The following is a 21,249-nucleotide window of genomic DNA, read 5'->3' as shown; positions in this document are numbered from 1 at the left end:
TTTAATTGAAATTCATTTTCCAGTTGAGTCACTTTTCTCTGATAACTTGTCAAGCCTGTATATTTCAACATGATAATTTACAAATAAGAAAACAGACACCGCTAAGCAGTCACAAATAAAATTATTTCCACTTTAGTTTTTTTCCCTTATGTCAGAGCGTTCACAACACTAATTGGGCATTCATGAAAAAGCTGTACCTATTGATATAGTTCATGAACTTTCAACCACTACATTAAGCACACAGCTATTCACTCTTACAACGAAAACAAGTTTAAAAGGGGGAAAAAATTTAAAAAAAAAAACATCAACATTCATCATTTGACAACAAATACACAACCTGTGAATCAGCATAGGTAAAGTTAACGCTGTAGTGCAAAGGTGAAGCTATGATGACATGTGCATAGTGGAAGTCCAAGATCAAGAAAAGCTTGTTAAGTAATTTACCTACAAACGTCAATCTGATGAGGGTGCAGAGATTATCAAGTTATCTTGTTCAAAGCACGTACCTGATTTCAACCCTCCTGCACATTAGCACTGATAGACCATTCTGAACATAATAAAAGCTGCATGAACTAAATTGCACGGAAAGTTGCTCTTTTACATGTTAAAAGGTTGAGGAATTAGGGTATACGTTCTGAGAAACCATGAATAATTTAATGTGCAAAGAAGCCCAATGACATAAGACATGATATCTATACTTACATGGATATATTTAACTTTTGTACACTACCACTCACATGCAATAAACATGTATTTATACTGTTTGTGTCAGTGCCATCTATGTCAAACTACAAGAATTATATTAGACACAATAACAAAAGTACAACCATGACTGACAATATGACACCATGTTTTCCCCCCTATAATCGTTTGACATTAATTATGTGTGATGAGTTATGATTTTGGCTTCATTACACGGACAAATTGTTAAACACATATATCTAAGTACTTTTTACGCTAATAAATAAAAGTGTAGCTTACAAACCATTTTTTTCTCTATTCCTTTCACTTAAAGACTGGACTTACTAGTTTGCTTTTTTACGTTGAGATGAAGTGTTTACAGGTGTTTATGTATACATGGCCATGTACTCACTCTCTAACCAGGATCACAGCCTCTTCCCAAGACTATGTCACATCAAAATCTTTCAGTTATCCCATGTTTGTCGTCAGGTCTGTCTTATGTTACAGCTATCCATGTCCAAGCATCCACACTACACTGAAACCTTCAGTCACACTCACTCTTCAATTGTGTTGAAATCATGACGTGGAGTTCCACTCGATTTATTCGGCTACTGCTATTATGACACACGCATCGAGAGAAAAATTATGAATTGATGCATGTTGACATACCAAAATATGAGGCAGCGATTGTGAAGGATTGCTGATGAAATCCTTGTAATTTACACATGCAAATGTAACAGGCATGTAATCATAAATGCAGATCTAGTTCCAGTCATATTTGAGGAGGAATGATCCAGGCACTATTTCACGGACCCATCTTAACAGATAACCTAAACAGTTGGTGTTAATAGTTGGAGCTTGGATAGAGCAGTGGTTAATTGGGGAGAAAATCCAGGCCTAATTACACCGGCCACCACAATTCCCCATATCCATCACATATCTCACCACATTTCATGAATTTCTATGAATACTAAATTGTCTAATGTCTGGAGAAGCCTTAGTGGCTACATGCACTCACCAGGCTGTCCACAAGCTGACGCCCTCTAGCATAATCATAGCTTTGTGCTGCTGTGGTCAACACTCAAAATGAAACATCACCAATTTCTTCATACTTCATCATTTAATCACAATCCTTCTTTATGTGTCTTGAAGGTATGCATGGTTATCCGTACAAAACATGATTTCTTACAACTGTAAGGTTTTTCAATACACTTTATGAAACTGCTAGTCCCACAACTTTTTAATCTCACAAATAATATTTCTTCCAATGGAAACTTCATTCCCCTCAAAATTCGTTTTTACAAAGACTATATATACATTGTAGATGCATTTTGAAAAACTTATTTGTATCCATACTTGCCTCAATCAAATACAAGAGAAAAAAAAAATATCAAACATGATGAATCCTATCACAGATTGCTCCTAAGCCCAAGTAGAACCTGTTCGCAAAATTTCATCCAAATTCTTCCCAAACTTTTTCAGCAAAGTTGGTGAGGCACACCCATAGACAAAAATAAAGGCAACAAAATTAACAGAGGTTACAACAATATTGCCTTTATAGTGAAGCAACAACATACAATCAATCACAATATCACATATCCAAATGTCCATTAATTGCACAGGTAATCAATGACAAATTAGGAATTATCACAGGTATTTACTCGGACGACGTGACATGAAATGAATACATGCATAAAAACCAGTCTTGTGATAATGCCAGCAGTAAGACAGACTAATGAAGGGAATCTACCTACAAAGAACATGGTCTACAGTTGAGCTGACTACAATCTAAGTCAGTAAAATGAAGCATGGAATTCAAGATTTGGGCATAGTACCCCGGCAACATTGGCACTAATACACCAAATTACAGGTTTTGGGTATAATAACCAAAGCAAAATTAGTTGGATAACAGGAACAGAATTCAGACTTTTGGTATAATTTGTCCTGCAAAGACTGTAAGATAACACCTACACCTACACCTATAGTGAATTTGGACAAATCACTCCTATTAAGTTCAATAAGAATACACCACATTTATGTTTGGGTATAAAACTATCCAGTATAGAAAGCAGTTAACAACAAATATAGGACATCAATAAAAGCAGAACAGACATGTAAAAAAGTAAGTGATTATGAATTACAGTATCTATCGTGGGATGGCTTTGTTCTATACAAATAGGAATACTTTCAATTTAATACTATTTAATACAGTAAATTTAAGGTGTATACATGCAGGCACACATAAGTACGTGTAATGTATATGGTACGAAACTGTTCTCAGATTGATGAAGAATGTACCAGTATAAATAAATTTTAAATTAGAACACACATACTGAATTGCTGGATCAAACACAGATAATCCATCTTAAAGCTATAATGCACAAACAATGAGATTGGCGGAAAAGAGTTACTGCTGCTTTAAACAGGCCAAATGATTGCTTCCATTGATTTTGTCATCTGACACATAATATAACCCTTTGAAGGTCGTTTAAGGTCAAGGGGCTAATTTTAAATACGCTCTACAACACATTCTGATTGATTTAATATGTAAATTGTTTTGTTCAGAGACATATTCCACTTCTCTGTGGTAATAAGGATACTTATTAAAAAACAGTAAAGAGAATAAACTACTATCCAAAGAGGAAAGAGAGGGAAAGAGGACGACAGCTTGTATTATATATATATATATTTTTTTTTTATACCATCCGATTAAGATCACAGATTTTAAATTCAGCAATAAATTAGTTCTGCTAGTGCACCCAATAGCCCTGATGCTGTACCCCACAAAATAAGACTGGCAAAATAAACTGACATACTCATTTGATATTTATCTCAAAACTAACCTCATATTTGCACTTACTACAAAACATATTGCATAAGATTATTACAGAGTGAAATTGCTAATTTAAACTATATAAATAGAACATATGAAAGATAAAAGGATCCAAGTGGGCCTGTAATCCGGTCAATACTAACTGGAATGCTGACTATCAGATAAAATTTACATATTTTTGGCACGGTTTAAGGTGAACATGTTTACAATTTGATCTTAAACGCTGATTTCCTTCTTTTATCCATTTTGAAGGCTGTTTGGCTTCAATGTTTTGAAAACAATTCTGAGTAAGATATCAACAGAAAAGTCAAAAATACAATATTTTCCCTCATTTAACATTAACAGATAGAGAATACATCCTTTAAATATACATGCTTCATCCAGTCCTTTCAAAGTTGCACTAGTAGACGGTTTTACCTGAACACGTGAACTATGACAAGTCATGTCGCACATACCTTCAGATACTGCCTCACTGCAAGGGTCTGTCTCTTCTCATTTGTCTGAACAGTGCATTTAGCTTACGTGGACATACATTCAATCTGTAGCACAGGTTGCGCCAGCAGGACTTTTGGTCACAAGAATGGGCATGCAGAGCTTCAGCAAAGATCAGCCAAGTCTGACTAAGTGTGAAATAAGTCTGCCATTTCAAACAGTGAATAATATGTTAGAAAGAAAGTAGGGTTTATAATGAGACTCATTAGTGGGCAGTCATAAGTTTTAACACTCAGGGGGAAGAGGCTAATTAGCCCGGCCTCGCCTTGGGGCCCTCCGATTGCTCATTAGACAGTGACTTGAGCTCCCAGACTTCCACTAACCAGTACACGTAAAGTCAACCTCGCCGCAATTACAACAAAATTTGTTTGTAATGCGCGGCTCTTAAGAGTTATGATTTGGTGATACCTGATAAAGGCAGGAGGCATGGGAGCATAAAGCCTGGTTTGTGTGAGAGATGGAGATCATTGGCAGGCCTGAGCCCTGCTGTTCTAGCCCCAACATTCTCCTCCCAATTAACTAGCCAGGGGATGTCCCAGGAACCGCTGCTGAGACTGGGGCTAGTTACCACAAGAAGCTGTACCAAGCCAGGATAACATCCAGTCTGCCCGCAGAGTGGTCCCTGCAAGCCATGTCCCGGTCTACCTTAACGAGGATTGATTACACTAGAATATTAGATTTAATACAGAAAGTTTTAAACAGCATTCATGACACGGAGTTTACAAGACTGTCAAGTGCTGAATGACTTCTTGAGCTCATGCAGTTGTTCTCTAGGTTAGGCATTAACTCCTCAACTATTCCTTCCTCCACCAAATACACACAGCACCACTAATAGGGACAAAAATCAGCTCATTAACACAAAAACAACTTGGCCCAGTGTTTACATCATTATAGAGCTGGCTGTAAACTCTGGCCAGGGTTCACTCCCTTTCCCATTAACACCTCTGAGTTTGAGAATCTGTGCGCATCTTCCCGCACCTCCCTACTCTACAGACTATCAAACAGAAGCCTGACCCTCACAGCCTCCTGCCAGTCTCCTCCTTAACAGCTAACAAGGCTTGCATTCACCCATACTCTAATGTCAAAGGGGGTGATATGTACTGCATTACTTATCAGTTCTTATAAACAGTACTTTATTGGGTGGGTAATACAGAAAACATACAGCATTAATTTATAGAAGGGTATACATAAACAAGAGTACAGTGAGCCCACAAGAGCAGATGGGTAGACTCCAGTTTACGTGGCAAGCAAAGTCTAATCTTGCCAAGCAATGTCCACATGTCAGCATTGTGAAGTGGGTTTGTCTGTTTGATTCTAAACTATCCTGAGTGGCAAGGGGGAAAATGTGTGGATCTCAAACTCTTTTCTCTACCCCAGAGGAATCTCAGCACCTTAGTCAGGATCAACTTTCTAAAGCTTCCCAGCCAAGGTTTGCTTCCCCAAAGAAGTTGAGCAAGACAACCACACATAATCTCATCAAGAGTGTGATTATAAGTCAGGTTGACCAGACTGAGGACTTATGGCCACTCCTGCCAGATTTAGCTATGTCAGAGTCAGACTTATGGGAGGCTTGGTGGGGAAAGTGACAATGAGAATGGACACATAAAGTCTGATAGTTCTATCCTGGCTTAGTTAATGATATATACATGTGCTGTAAATCCTCAACTGTTTCGACCTCTAAAGTACTTTTTCAGTAGAACTTGTGCACACAATGATTATGAAAATCATTTGTTTATGTTAAAGATGAATGTTCCTGTGCAAACTATTTCTCTACAGCCCACAGTTCTCTAAGAATGCTTCAAAATATTGGCTGCAGTGGTGGATTAAGAATTAGCTAGGGTATGAACTGTTGGTAATCAAGTCCTTCATACTATTGTCTACAGCCTCAAATCCTGGCAAAAAAGAAACAATTATCACTTAATCATCAATGCATGAAGGTTAAAGACAATAAATCTACAAAAGCACAATAAGTATCCCTAAGATTGTCTCACCTACTGTACTGAACTTGCTCACTACCCAATTTATGATGCATGTCTGAGATATTACCAGCCATCATCAGGGGAAAAGCTTTCAATCAGAGCTGAACTTTCTATAATTATGCTTACAACCAGAAAAAACAATTTGAAATTCCAACACCTTGGAGCAGCATTCTAATTACCCACACAGCTTAGGCTCTTAGTATTTTCCGGGAGTTCCCTGGCAACGTGTTGAAATCCATCAGAGGTTTCTCAGCTTTGAAAATTACAAATTAACACCTGGCTGGCTGATCACAGATGTCCCTGGAATTTGCCAAGTCATGTCACTTTACAACAACAACTGTTAAAAACATGTCTTTGGAATTTGCACATGAAATTCTCTAGGTGAATTTTTTAAGTACATATTCCCTACAAAAGAGCATGGGTTAACATAGAAAACACTACATCTTCATTATTTTATTACACACAATATAAGATATAGTTAAACTGTCAGAAACAAGGTAGATTTTAATAAATTTTGTATTAAGCAGTTTCATATCTGACAAGTATTCAAAGAAAATGGATTTCGTTTAAGCTATGCCACCTGTACTCGGATATGACTTAATAATTTATTTTGTCTGTGATACGCAAAGGTAACAAAACAGCTGGTGTCTTCATATCCTGATCTATGCGCAACAGTTAGATCTGATTTTCCAATACTAATTACTTACAAATGTCACTACGGTGCATCAAGTTAAGACAAAGTGTGGGCAGATGGCCATTAGTGGATACCTGTAGTTTAATACCGACCAGCCAGTTATTAATCAGTCTTTTCATGTACAGGTATATCAATCACTATAAGAACAAGATACACACTAACTGATATTCAGAAAACAAATAGAATAGGTTTAATGTCACTTTCAAATGTTAAATCTCTTAAATGAAACAATTTGTTGTTAGTTAGAGGTGTATATAAGCTGTCAATTACTCTATCGTTTTATCCACATACCAGCTGAAATATGAAGATTTTCTGCTTAAAGTTGAAAACTATCAGCTCATCTTTGAACTAACACAGTCCTAGTTTCCCTCTGCAATTACTGTCACATCTAAACATAAATGTACAGCCATGATCAGGTCCTGATCAAAGATTGAAGACGTTCTGCATGATATTAATAACAATTTACATCAATTATGTTGAAAACTGGTTAATAATACTATTTCCAATCTTCATCATGATATATATGCTGGAAAGCACAACAACTGGAAGTACATAATTAGAATCAGTCAAAACATATTTATCTCTTATTTTATAAAAACCATGTTCTATGTAGAATCTGTGGAGTACGGCAATATTCACATGTATGAGCAGATTTCCATTGTCAGGTTATGCTACCACAAAAATAACATCAGTCTGTTTGTTCTTTGCAAACCGCCCCAAAACTGTTGTTCTTCCCATGCAATCAATCAGGTCCACTACTGAGAAACATAAGAAGCTATTTTAAAAATTTCCAAAATAAATGTTTGTGTATGCAAGTAGTCTGTTGTCTACATTACTAAACCCTTGTCTTCATCTTGCACAAAATACCTATAAGAAGGCTTCAGAAATAGTCCAATGTTTACCTTTCTCTACACTAAAAATGCTTTTAAAATATCCACAAATAAGCCAACAAAGGACTTGATAACAGAAAGTAGTATTTTTTTGGTGAGCAAAGCGTGCAACCTTTATTAGTCCTTGTAAGTGAAGCTGAAATGAAATGGTCACTGTGGTATTAAGCCAAGACATGTATCTATTCCTTTTACTGTTTATGATAGGAGTGAAAGAAAATCAAGTAACTGAACTAGCAGTTTAACTGGGTACTAAGATTGCATTACTTTTTGCTATTATTGCATCATTTCCAATAATCAAGGATAATATGAAAACACATTTTCATTTTTGTTATCCGCAAAGATGTGGGGGTGCAGGAATAGATTCCACTCCCATATGCATAAAAGTAAATCCATTTCTGTAAGTTGATAGAATTTTTTGTCTTCGATGGTTTTTCACTTTAGAAGCTGTGGGGGTATTTAACCCAGCCTGAGGGTCACGCTAGTTTACCTTTCCAGTAATAAAAGCTAATTCAGGACAGGGCTTTAGGGACTGCAGAGCTCTGATGCAATCATAAAGTAATAAGGATGGTAAAGAATGATTGATACGCAGGGTTGCCTTTGGGGGTAATTGAGGGGGTCTTGTGAGACCTATCCACGACGCAGCGACGACTACAGGAGCTAACCTGTCGAGAAAACTCTAATGGGGTTTATGACATTTGAGCCCGTCACACTTTCCGGGCCATCAACAGGCCAGTTCAGCCAACGTCCAATGTCTGTCATGAATAGTGTTAGGCTAGAGGCTGGGCTTTCCACAGGGGAGAAAAAACTAATCTGAATTTATTCTGTCAATGAAGTAGAACAAAATCGGATGAAATTGGCAAGCAAATTTTACACAGTTCATGTCGTGTAGAGTCAACAGAAATTGGCTTTGCTTTTTACCACCTCAACCATTATTGAATTTGCTCAATATGATTAGCCCAGCATCTTATCTGGGCAAATATTTAGTCACGCGATGCGGCTGAATCCTTCCAACAATATTTCATCATAGGAAATGAAAAATAATGTTTTCCCGAGTGCAAGGCCTTGTTTGATTTTTTATCCAAGGGAGAGTGCCAGTGTTCAATACCCGTGAAAGCGTCGCTGGCAAAGGATGATGGGAACTGCTCATAAGAATCAACACTAGAAACTAATAACTGTCCACTGCATTCAAATCGTCACAGGAGTCAATTCATTTCATCCCAGCATAAAACCACTTGATGGATAAAGATGACAGAGCAGATGTATTTACTGACAAACAAAGTATCAGAATTGTAGAGATTGGCAGCATTAGTGGCAGTCAAATGAGAGCGGATGAAGGGGATGTTTACATTATGCATGTATACATGTATATGGCCAGCCACAGACAAAGGCTAAGACAACTTACCCAGGGAAAGGCAATACTGGGCTAGGCAACTCTCCATCAATTGGGCTTAAGCTAATCCTGTCTCTGGCCACCTTAACTACTCTGATTTCAAAAAAGTTTATTTTCTAAAAGGCTCAATTTCCGAAAGTGTTAAATATATTAATAAATGTTAAATAAATATTAATAAGACAGAGAAAAATGATCATGATCACTGATGTCCCAGGTTCCTGCAAAAACAGACTGATTTAATGAAATAGACTCTCACAGAACATTGTTCTGGACAGACTTACCATTATAAAACTCACTTACCATTACAATTTACAAAGAACGGAGACAGTTCAGACCATTCAGAGAATTTTCCAACATATTTCAAAACCACGAGAGGTTACTGATCTTCCCTCTCATCACTGCATCAACAGGAAGCTATTGGTTTTCTTTTGAAACACTTTTTCAATCTGAGCATAAAGCCAAGGTTTAGAGTTCACTTTGAAGTATGCCAAGATACGTGCAATTACCACTGGCTGCACGAAAAAATGTTCCTGGTCTCTTAAGTGGACTATTCTGACATCTCAGGCCTAGGTCAGGACAGCACATAAATGGTAACTAGGAAGGATGGGCATTACCAGACAAAGATGGAAAAAAACATTTTTATTTTTATACTGAAATTGAATTTTGTTAATTTTTACCTCAATGTCTTTTCCCATGAAATAATTTTCTAGAAGCAACCATTTTCAAAGATTGATTCCTCCATGCAGCTGACAACTATGACCAATAATTTGGCAGATTATACAATATTCATTACTTTAGGAGTGAATAATTCTTCGGCAGTGAAAAAATGATTTTACAAGTGGTTTTTACCACATGAGAACTAGCAATAACACTGTCCTGATGTAGTGATGGAGATAATGTACAGATCAGAGGGTCAACACTTTCCCGATGTAGTGATGGAAATATTGTACAGTCCAGAGCGTGAACACTGTCCTGATGTAGTAATGGAGATACTGTACAGATCATAGGGTGAACACTTTCCTGATGCAGTGATGGGGATATTGTACAGTCCAGAGGGTGAACACTGTCCTGATGTACACACAAGAGGGTGAACACTGTCCTGATGTAGTGATGGAGATATTGTGCAGATCAGAGGGTGGACACTGTCCTGATGTAGTGATGAGGATATTGTACAGATCAGAGGGTGAACACTGTCCTGATGTTGTGATGGGGATATTGTACAGACCAGAGGGTGAACACTGTCCTGATGTAGTGATGGAAATATTGTACAGATCATAGGGTGAACACTATCCTGATGTAGTGATGGAGATACTGTACAGACCAGAGGGTGACATTGTTCTGATGTAGTGATGGAGATATTGTACACACCAGAGGGTGACATTGTTCTGATGTAGTGATGGAGATATTGTACACACCAGAGGGTGAACACTATCCTGATGTAGTGATGGAGATATTGTACACACCAGAGGGTGACATTGTTCTGATGTAGTGATGGAGATATTGTACACACCAGAGGGTGAACACTATCCTGATGTAGTGATGGAGATATTGTACACACCAGAAGGTGACATTGTTCTGATGTAGTGGTGGAGATATTGTACACACCAGAGGGAGAACACTATCTTGATGTAGTGATGAAGATACTGTACAGACCAGAGGGTGACATTGTTCTGACGTAGTGATGGAGATATTGTACACACCAGAGGGTGAACAATGTCCTGATATAGTGATGGAGATATTGTACAGTCCTGAGGGTGAAGACTGTGCTGCTGTAGTGATGGGGATATTGTACAAATCATAGGGTGTCCAATGGCCTGATGTAGTAATGGGGACATGCTACAGACCAGAGGGCGAACAATGTCCCGGTGTAGTGATGGAAATATTGTACAGATCATAGGGTGAACACTATCCTGATGTAGTGATGGAGATACTGTACAGACCAGAGGGTGACATTGTTCTGATGTAGTGATGGAGATATTGTACACACCAGAGGGTGACATTGTTCTGATGTAGTGATGGAGATATTGTACACACCAGAGGGTGAACACTATCCTGATGTAGTGATGGAGATATTGTACACACCAGAGGGTGACATTGTTCTGATGTAGTGATGGAGATATTGTACACACCAGAGGGTGAACACTATCCTGATGTAGTGATGGAGATATTGTACACACCAGAAGGTGACATTGTTCTGATGTAGTGGTGGAGATATTGTACACACCAGAGGGAGAACACTATCTTGATGTAGTGATGAAGATACTGTACAGACCAGAGGGTGACATTGTTCTGATGTAGTGATGGAGATATTGTACACACCAGAGGGTGAACAATGTCCTGATATAGTGATGGAGATATTGTACAGTCCTGAGGGTGAAGACTGTGCTGCTGTAGTGATGGGGATATTGTACAAATCATAGGGTGTCCAATGGCCTGATGTAGTAATGGGGACATGCTACAGACCAGAGGGCGAACAATGTCCCGGTGTAGTGATGGGGATATTGTACAGATCATAGGGTGAACACAATCCTGATGTAGTGATGGAGATATTGTACACACCAGAGGGTGAACACTGTGCTGCTGTAGTGATAGAGATATTGTACACATAAGAGAGTGAACACTGTCCTGATGTAGTGATGGTGATATTATACATACCAGAGGGTGACATTGTTCTGATGTAGTGATGGAGATATTGTACACACCAGAGGGTGAACACTGTGCTGCTGTAGTGATAGAGATATTGTACACATAAGAGAGTGAACGCTGTCCTGATGTAGTGATGGTGATATTATACATACCAGAGGGTGAACACTATCCTGATGTAGTGATGGTGATATTATACATACCAGAGGGTGACATTGTTCTGATGTAGTGATGGAGATATTGTACACACCAGAGGGTGAACACTGTGCTGCTGTAGTGATAGAGATATTGTACACATAAGAGAGTGAACGCTGTCCTGATGTAGTGATGGGGATATTATACATCCCAGAGGGTGAACACTATCCTGATGTAGTGATGGGGATATTGTACAGATCAGAGATACACTATCCTGATGTAGTGATGGAGATATTGTACACACAAGAGGGTGAACACTGTCCTGATGTAGTGACGGGGATATTGTACACACCAGAGGGTGAACACTATCCTGATGTAGTGATGGAGATATTGTACAGATCTGAGGGTGAACACTGTCCTGATGTAATGATGGGGATATTATACAGGTCATAGGGTGAACACTATCCTGATGTAGTGACAGGGATATTGTACAGATCATAGGGTGAACACTTTCCTGATGTAGTGATCGAGATATTGTACAGATCATAGGGTGAACACTTTCCTGATGCAGTGATGGAGATATTGTACAGTCCAGAGGGTGAACACTGTCCTGATGTACACACAAGAGGGTGAACACTGTCCTGATGTAGTGATGGAGATATTGTGCAGATCAGAGATACACTATCCTGATGTAGTGATGGAGATATTGTACACACAAGAGGGTGAACACTGTCCTGATGTAGTGACGGGGATATTGTACAGATCATAGGGTGAACACTTTCCTGATGTAGTGATGGAGATATTGTACAGTCCAGAGGGTGAACACTGTCCTGATGTAGTGACAAGGATATTGTGCAGATCAGAGGGTCAACATTGTTCTGATGACATGACAGGGAATGTTGTACATATCTGAGAGTTTGTGACTGGGACATTATTTGGATCTAAATGTTGATGCACTCCTACAGAAAGATAAGAGAAGACCTTGTTGGAAGAGCTTCCTGAACAGCAGGATTTCCTCCTTACACCACAGCCACTGTCCACACAGAGGTGTAAGCATACACATATATATGTAGGCCTACGAATATAAGAGGCCTGGGGATGTAAGACAAATGAAGTATCCAGAACCCCTCTTTTATCGCACAGTTATGAAGATGTTACAAGTTTTCCTCACATGAAGTCGTAAGCCTCGCATCAAAGTGTCAGGTCCTGGCCAAATGCCACAGACAACACAGCCTTGCCGTGTGAACACACATGCTTTTCCAGTCATGTATCTCATCTCTCTGTCATTGTTCTTAACTTTCACACATAAGAATACAACTGTTCAGACATATTTGATTATAAACTAAACAATAGATCTCAATTAAAAGGCAGACATATGTATGTATGTGCAACATACCTTTTTCACATATGCTTAAACAACACTAACATTACAGGAGAAAATATCTATTACGCCGTGAACACTTGAATGTATTAGTAATGAATGATGTAATGCATGTTGTGTGAAGAACATGCAGATTACTATACCTGGTACTCGGAGATTAGCAATAATCCAAGCCCTTCACCATTTCCCTTTTATGGGATAGTTTATGGGTGGAGGAGACAGGAGTGCCTGGAGTGGATCAAAGCCCTTGGTTTTCCAGGCACCCGAGAAGCTTCTGACCTAAAGCTTCTGTACCTAAAGTAACAAGAGCTGCATTTGAACATGGTCAAGAGCCTGACATGTTCTTCAAGTTCTTCACTCCACAGATTTACCTAGAAACAAGACCACCGGATATCACTCAGCTACATGTACCTCTCTAACTCTGTCCAGTAAACACATTGTAATAAGTATCATTCCAATCAGCTTTTGAAATTGTTAAATATAGTCGTCTACCAGAATCTTTAAATTTTGCATTTTACTCTTTAAGGATACATATAACGCTTGTTTTTATTTCTTAATATGGGGTATATGACATGATTTAACATTTACAAGTACAAAAACGTTTCTCATCTTTCTTCTTGAGGCATAAAAATGACTTTAAGCTACAGTCTTATTAGGACCTCAGTGTTATTGCTAGGGCCTTAGCAGCCAGTCCAGAAAATAAGTAGTCCATTGTGATAGCTATCAAATCAAATTTGTTGGGAAGGAGAGAAGAGCTTGAATTGGGGGTGCTAAGCCAGTCCTTGTATGTTCATCAATTATGTCAGTATCCAATATATACCTTCTCTATGTATCCTTTAAGCCTAAGGATCAAAATATTGTACAGGATGATAAAAACGAACAATTCAGAATGGTGTTGGAATGCATAAATGTACTGTATTGGTTAAATATACCATGTAATATCTCTTCCACCAGAAACATAAAGGTTTAAACCAGAAGAAAAAAAATCTGTAATACATAGCAATAATCCAAGGGTACCTGAACTGAGGCTTTTGGAAACTGGTCCTGGTATACAACTGAGAATGAAAGCATCATTTCTTGCACACACAACCACCAATATCATTTGTAAAGGAAAGAAAAAAAAAACATCTGCCCTTTCACTTAACAATAAAAACATCTTTTAATTCAACTGAAGACAAATTTAAGATAAGTAATCAGTTTTCAAAGCATAGAATGCAAAGCACCACAGCAACTCCAGGGGCTGCAATTTGCTGACCTTTAAGATCCAAAAGAAGGGATTTCTGGTAAGAGAGTAATCAAATCCATTGTAATCAGTCGAAAACAAGGTAAGGCATCTCTTGTGAGGACACTTGAGACAACAGCACTCTGCATGCTTCATTTCCTCTCTACATGGGGCTATACAGTATGCCAGGGAAAAACTTCTCCAAGACCGAAGGGATGTGGAAACAAGATATAAACCAGCGTTGAGAAGGATGACCAAATAAACGTAACCCAAACCTGATGAAAACCAAACACAAACGAGGCTGTGTTATTTGAGCAAACGTACTGGAAGAAAGTAGCCAGATACTCCCCAGAATCAACATGTCAGGACAAGGGAGAATGTTGTCTTACAGCACCACCAGGGGTCTCACCTTTCAGTCTAAAAGCTCAAGTGAGAATAAAAAACGTCTGTATCACAGTTGAAATCACAGGACGTGTGACATTTAACAGTTGATATTGCATTCAGCTTTTCTTATTCATCTTCCTCTACTTACATTCCCTACACATCAGGGTTTACATCTCAACCCAACATAGAAGCGGCAATTTTACAATATGTGCACCTTTATAATTTGATTATAGTAAATTGACAACACCGGATCTATTCAATTTCAAGGATCCACAAATATTACAATCTGGTTACAATCTGACCAGCCCAGTTCCTTATAATATGTGAAAATAAACAACTAGTTATCAGGATTCAACTTAGAGAAAAGCTAATCTTAGTGAACATCAATCCCCCATAAACACCAGCATTTAGCTACATCTCAGGTACATGTAAGGTCAAATATAGAAAAAATAACTTGCCCAAAGTACTTATCCTCTCAATTTATAGACACTAAACCAAACTTCCATTTAATTAAATTTCAAAACGCATAGATTGTTTTCTTTTGTTAAAAATAAAAACTCATTCTTCTGAATTAAAATCTTCACAAACAGAATTCCATCCATATTCTCCTGCAGGACTGGTGAATCCTCTATTGTACAACCAGCACTACAGTTCCACAGGCAGCCGCATTTACCATCCCATATAAACTATCGGCTGCTGGACCGTAATTACATGTAACTGTTTACAAACTGTTCAAGTTGTCAGGATTTCTCACATTAATAATTATGATTATCTCAGCTGCCTCTGCTTATCAGCAGCAAATCAGTACATGGAAACACGGTCATGCAAAACTGCCTGGAATGAAATGCTTTGAATTTCCCTCATAACCATACATTTAATCAGGCACGAAATGCTTTGACTTTTCATTCCTACCCAAACATGTAATGAGTAAACAATCATACAATGAGCAGATTTTCCCATCATCACATATATCATTGCATCATAGAGGACACTATTTCCAAAATTTAGAGAAATATTCCAGAGATGAAAACAGCTGCAGTTAAAAAAAACGCATATGAAAGAGTTAGCCATAATTAAATAAAAAAATCTACAAATATACAAACCCGTCAACTCTACTACTTGTTACTCAAAAGATGGTTGTACAACACTGTCTTTTAAATGAGTTATGTAACATGTAAAATTACCAGTTTTTATAATGCAGGGAAAACAGAAAATTGGTCCAGTCCTCTGTTATACATTTATAAAGACAACTGTGATGAAATTAGTGTTTCTTTCATAGATTTGGTCATTTGTCATCGTGGTGGTGTGACGGAATGGGATACCGGCAGACGTACAAAGTGAGACATATTTTGTCATTTCACTGAAGCTGAACATTCCACTGTGAGAGGGCTGTATACCCTAAATAACAATAAATGTCGTCCATGACTAACTTATCCATTTTTCCTGAAGGCGTCTTGAGGTTTGTTTGGAAGATGGGATGATATTAACTCGAAAATTGTTGCAGCGTCAAAAAATAATATTCTGTGACATTTATTTGCCTCTACAAATGCACTTATGTGGGCTAAATTTTAAGTCATTCAGGGTACATCATAGATAAAACCACTGCATACAAAACGCTTAACGTCACAGCAAAACATTTGTGGTGTGTAAATCCTAACTGACTGTTGCACTACCTGATGCTAGAGGAATATCTGTCAGCATCTCATTACATATCTGTATCTGCTAAGACAACCACCAAACAGAGTTCAGGCAGCTTTACTATTTGTAATGTCAGCTTGCAGCATCAGATTTACAAAAACCATTCACCTACTATTTTGACTGAACAGATGTTCTAAATTCAACATTCAACATTTTATTACTGTTACCTTTCTCTATATGCATCACCAAGGAGTCATAAATTTCAGGTCTTCCAAACTTTTTTTAAATAGGAAGAGAATTTAAAATTTAAGAAAGATATTTTCACGATATTTTCAGTCATAATGATGCCAGTGCTCATGGTATTTGGACAGTGACCTCCTAAAACACTGTTCTCATAAAGGCATATTTACTACCAAATGCAACTACAGTGACCACAATCACACCCCCGATCCCAATCCTCCAGACACGCACTTTGATATCTATACGTAATTTATATTTCACGTAAGAAGCATATTTATTAACTTATTTATCTGACTGGCATATCATTCTATACTGAAGAATTTTTTTCACTTATACGACAGCCAGTTTGGGTGGGTGGGGCGAGCAGTGAAAGAAACTTCACAGCGCTAGCTTGAGGAAATCAGTACCATTCTCCACATATCTGGCAAAGCTCCTCCTAGATGTACAAGGAAGTTCAAACAAGCAACTGGATTGGTCAACAGCCAGGGAACATTCCACAGAAACCGTTATCTTCCTCAGTCAGCAATGGTACAGTAAGACGATTATAATCATATATTCTGGTCATAAAAAATTCTATTTCTTTTACAAAGGTAACTGAACACTGCATCCAAGACTTGTAAAGGGTTTCACCAGCCTCTATCATTGGTAAAACTTAGCAAGATCTAAGTCAAGCCAGAAGACCGCCTTAAGTTGGTGGGGAGGCCTGGGGCATCTGTAAGTGTCACGTCATGTAACTTACACCTTGAGGAGTGAGCCCCGGCAGGACTTACCTGTGCTGACTGGTACCTCTGCTGACGAGCTATCGGCCATGGTCTCGGGGGAGGCGTCTCAACCAGCACACCTCACACGATCACCGCACCTTAATCAATGCCTGCTCATAAATCTCCGCCTTTCCCTCAATTTAACAGCTGCCAGTGTCTGCTTATGTCTTCTTCTCATTAAACCAGGCTCTCTGAAAACCAGAGTTTGCCATTAGCCCAAGGACTGACTAATTGTCAATTAACTGTGACCAGCAGAAGCAAGCTGTTTCCAAGTCTTGTCAGCAATATGACATAAAACTGCAAGTGTTAAATGGCCTCGCACAGTCCTTATACATAAATGACCAGGGGCAGAGAGACGTGTTGTTCATTAATTAAGACAGACACCTTGATCTTCTGTTAACGCCCATCCAGGCTCCCTGTGCGTTTCACACCCTATCAGTGAGAAGCTCAAAGTTAAACAGGAGCACAGCTGAGAGGCATGGTCAGGAATAGGCACTATACTTACTCTCAAGCATACACCCCGGACCACATATAGGTCTGTCACCAACAGGAAGTAACAGTTTGTTAACTAAGTTCTCCAGCTCACAGTTTAGCCATTAATTACACGAGACTGCTGCACAAGAACAAGCCATTGTTTCCTGTTGCAACTGTGAGATAATGCAGCTGACATCAACCCTCATGATGTGACCTGCCACTAACTATGGTTATAATAAGGTCAGGAACCAGTTAGCAAAGCTGTCCACAGTGTCCCCATAGGCAGCAGCATGGTCACATAACTCTGGCTTCCTGGGGGCACCGGTATTCACACACTTATCCTGCACCAGCAGTCAGACCAATAACTACAGAACTATCGTGCCACAGGTCACTTGTACAACATCCTAATTTACCCTGCAGTGCATGGCCATAAAATACTTCAGTCTCCAGCCATTCTAAACAATGGCCCACATGTTTACTAACCAATATTTCAAACAATATTTCTGTCCTGCTGCACTTGTATGTGGAAGGGTGAGGGTAGGTAAAAGGGCAGCACAAACCATGTCCCACTGTTACAAGCCATGCCACAGGTTATCAGTAATAACACTTGTTGTTTTCATACCCTTGAATCACCAGCTTACCCTTATTTATCATGGGTAGCTATAATACACTATCTCAACACTACAAAAGACCTGTGTACTACCCCTGTATCAACTGGACATCAAAACAAAACATTTCTCTTATATTATCTTTATATCAACTGAAAAACAAAATAAAAAAATTTTGAGAACTGTCAGGGTGAGATAAATAGTTTTATGGGAACTGCTTGAGTTTTTGTTTTCGTTGATTTGAGTTCACATACAGGATCAGGTCTCTAGACGAACTGTCTATATTTACAAGCCCTGTTGCATGGGTTGTCATCACATGTTTTCAGGAAACATGCATTTATAGACCCCTTGTCTGATTTGGGGAGGACTAGTTAGCTGCTCTGGTGATTTGGAAATTCAAAAAAAAAAAAAAAATTAGCAAAAATCTTTCGTGTAATTAAGCCCAACACCAACACCTTCCCATCCCAGCAAAACCACTGTCGACCAACATACATCACCCAGTTTCATATTTCAACACAGCAGACAAGGTGATGAAAACATTGTCTAAATTTTATGGCATTTAAAACAAAACTGCTTCCCTGCCTTATAAGTCTAAACCTAGGCTTTACTGAGCTATAAGCTCTTAGACTATATATCCACTCCAACATTATTCATTTCTCTATAGCTTCCCATGCTGCTTTCACCTTGTTGTAAGTTTACTACTTCCTTATGTGAAAGAAGTGTCCTAATGTGTTTTGATTGTACATGCAGATCTCTGTATCCAGCCGTGGATAGAAGTTTTAACACACTGCTCATTGGACAAAGCGAAGTAAATAGCATATTTGTCACTAGGACACACCATGTGGGTTAAAGGTGAACTGTCAATTTGGGGATCATGAAGTCATGTAATGAATGTCTCAGCCATATGCATAAACACAGACAGTCAAATCTTTCAATGGCCATGTACGTCCTTATCATAAATCTTGTAATGGCCTCTCATTATCCTTGAAAACAGTCTTATTTATATGCCTAATGACGACATCCATCAAACACTACTGATGCAGAGTATAAATATAAATACCATATCGTACACACTGACATGACATTCTATAAAGAAAAACAAACAACTACCGCAAGTTTTAAGTATTTTCTTTTTGCATAAGCTTGCTGTCAATAGAAATTAAAAACTAGGCACATGAAAACATATATGTAATTGTATATCAATGATATTTTTACACCAAGTTTCATTTGGAGAAAACATTTTGAAAGAGGTGTTTGTTTCAGTTGATATGATTGATGTGTAACACAAAGCAGTCATCCTAGACAGGTCCAAAGAAGTGAGAAACACCAACAGCCAGGGCCCATGGTAAGTTCCTGGTAAAAACTTTCAAGAAAAAATGTTTTTGTGTATTTTTAATTGTACTTTGGAAGCTGAATCATCAAACATTTTTTTATACAAAAAAGAAAAACATAAGACTTAATACATTGAATGTGATTTTTCATTTTAAAAAAAAATGACAGCTGACAGATATGATAGTTGAAAGGTATAGTAATGGGCACATTCAAGAATGTCTGACTGATATGACAGTTGACTGGTATAGCAACAACACATTCCAGAATGTCTGACTGATATGACAGGTGACAGGGATATGACAGCTGACAGGTATGGTAACGGCACATTCAAGAATGTCTGACTGATATGACAGTTGACAGGTATCGTAACGACACATTCAAGAATGTCTGACTGATATGACAACTGACAGGTGTAGTAATGGCACATTCAAGAATGTCTGACTGATATGACAGTTCAAAGGTATAGAAAAGGCACATTCAAGAATGTCTGACTGATATGACAGCTGACAGGTGTAGTAACGGCACATTCAAGAATGTCTGACTGATATGACAGCTGACGGGTATGGTAACGGCACATTCAAGAATGTCTGATTGATATGACAGTTGGCAGGTGTAGTAACGGCACATTCAAGAACGTCTGACTGATAGGACAGGGGTCAGGTATAGTAACGGGCACATTCAAGAATGTCTGACTGATATGACAGTTGACAGGTATAGTGATGCACATTCAAGAATGTCTAACTGATATCACAGCTGACAGGTGTAGTAACGGCACATTCAAGAATGTCTGACTGATATGACAGCTGACAGGTATGGTAACGGCACATTCAAGAATGTCTGACTGATATGACAATTGACAGGTATAGCAACGGCATATTCAAGAATGTCTGACTGATATGACAGCTGACAGGGATATGGCAGCTGACAGGTGTAGTACTGGCACATTCAAGAATGCCTGACCGATATGACAGCTGACAGGTGTAGTAACGGCACATTCAAGAATGTCTGACTGACATGACAGCTGACAGGTATGGTAACGGCACATTCAAGAACGTCTGATTGGTATGACAGTTGACAGGTGTAGTAACGACACATTCAAGAATGTCTGACTGATATGACAGTTGACAGGTGTAGTAACGACACATTCAAGAATGTCTGACTGATATGATAGCTGACAGGTGTAGTAACAGCACATTCAAGAATGTCTGACTGATATGATAGTTGAAAGGTATAGTAACGGCACATTCAAGAATGTCTGACTGATATGACAGTTGATAGGTATAGTAACGGCACATTCAAAAATGTCTGACTGATATTACAGTTGACAGGTATAGTAATGGCACATTCAAGAATGTCTGACTGAAATGACAGTTGAAAGGTATAATAAAGGCACATTCAAGAATGTCTGACTGATATGACAGTTGACAGGTATAGTAATTGCACATTCAAGAATGTCTGACTGATATGACAGT

The 21,249-nt window shown here is 38.5% G+C and overlaps 1 protein-coding gene across 5 annotated transcripts in view; it reads right to left on the bottom strand.

Annotated features, from left to right (window-relative positions):
- The window catches only part of LOC135467952 (LIM domain only protein 3-like), an 87,084-nt gene that overhangs the window by 61,365 nt on the left and 4,470 nt on the right, over positions 1-21,249 (bottom strand). For 3 of the 5 annotated variants that reach the window (XM_064745898.1, XM_064745897.1, XM_064745899.1), the window contains exon 3: positions 17,373-17,554. The exons of the other annotated variants lie outside the window; for them this stretch is intronic. In XM_064745898.1, the coding sequence (XP_064601968.1) occupies positions 17,373-17,412 (40 nt within the window). In that variant the 5' untranslated portion in view covers positions 17,413-17,554. The remainder of the gene's footprint in view (positions 1-17,372; positions 17,555-21,249) is intronic. 5 annotated transcript variants of the gene reach the window in all.

This window comes from Liolophura sinensis, chromosome 6, assembly GCF_032854445.1.
Source record: "Liolophura sinensis isolate JHLJ2023 chromosome 6, CUHK_Ljap_v2, whole genome shotgun sequence".
Lineage (NCBI taxonomy): Eukaryota > Metazoa > Mollusca > Polyplacophora > Chitonida > Chitonidae > Liolophura > Liolophura sinensis.
This window is presented reverse-complemented; position numbering and strand designations above follow the sequence as displayed.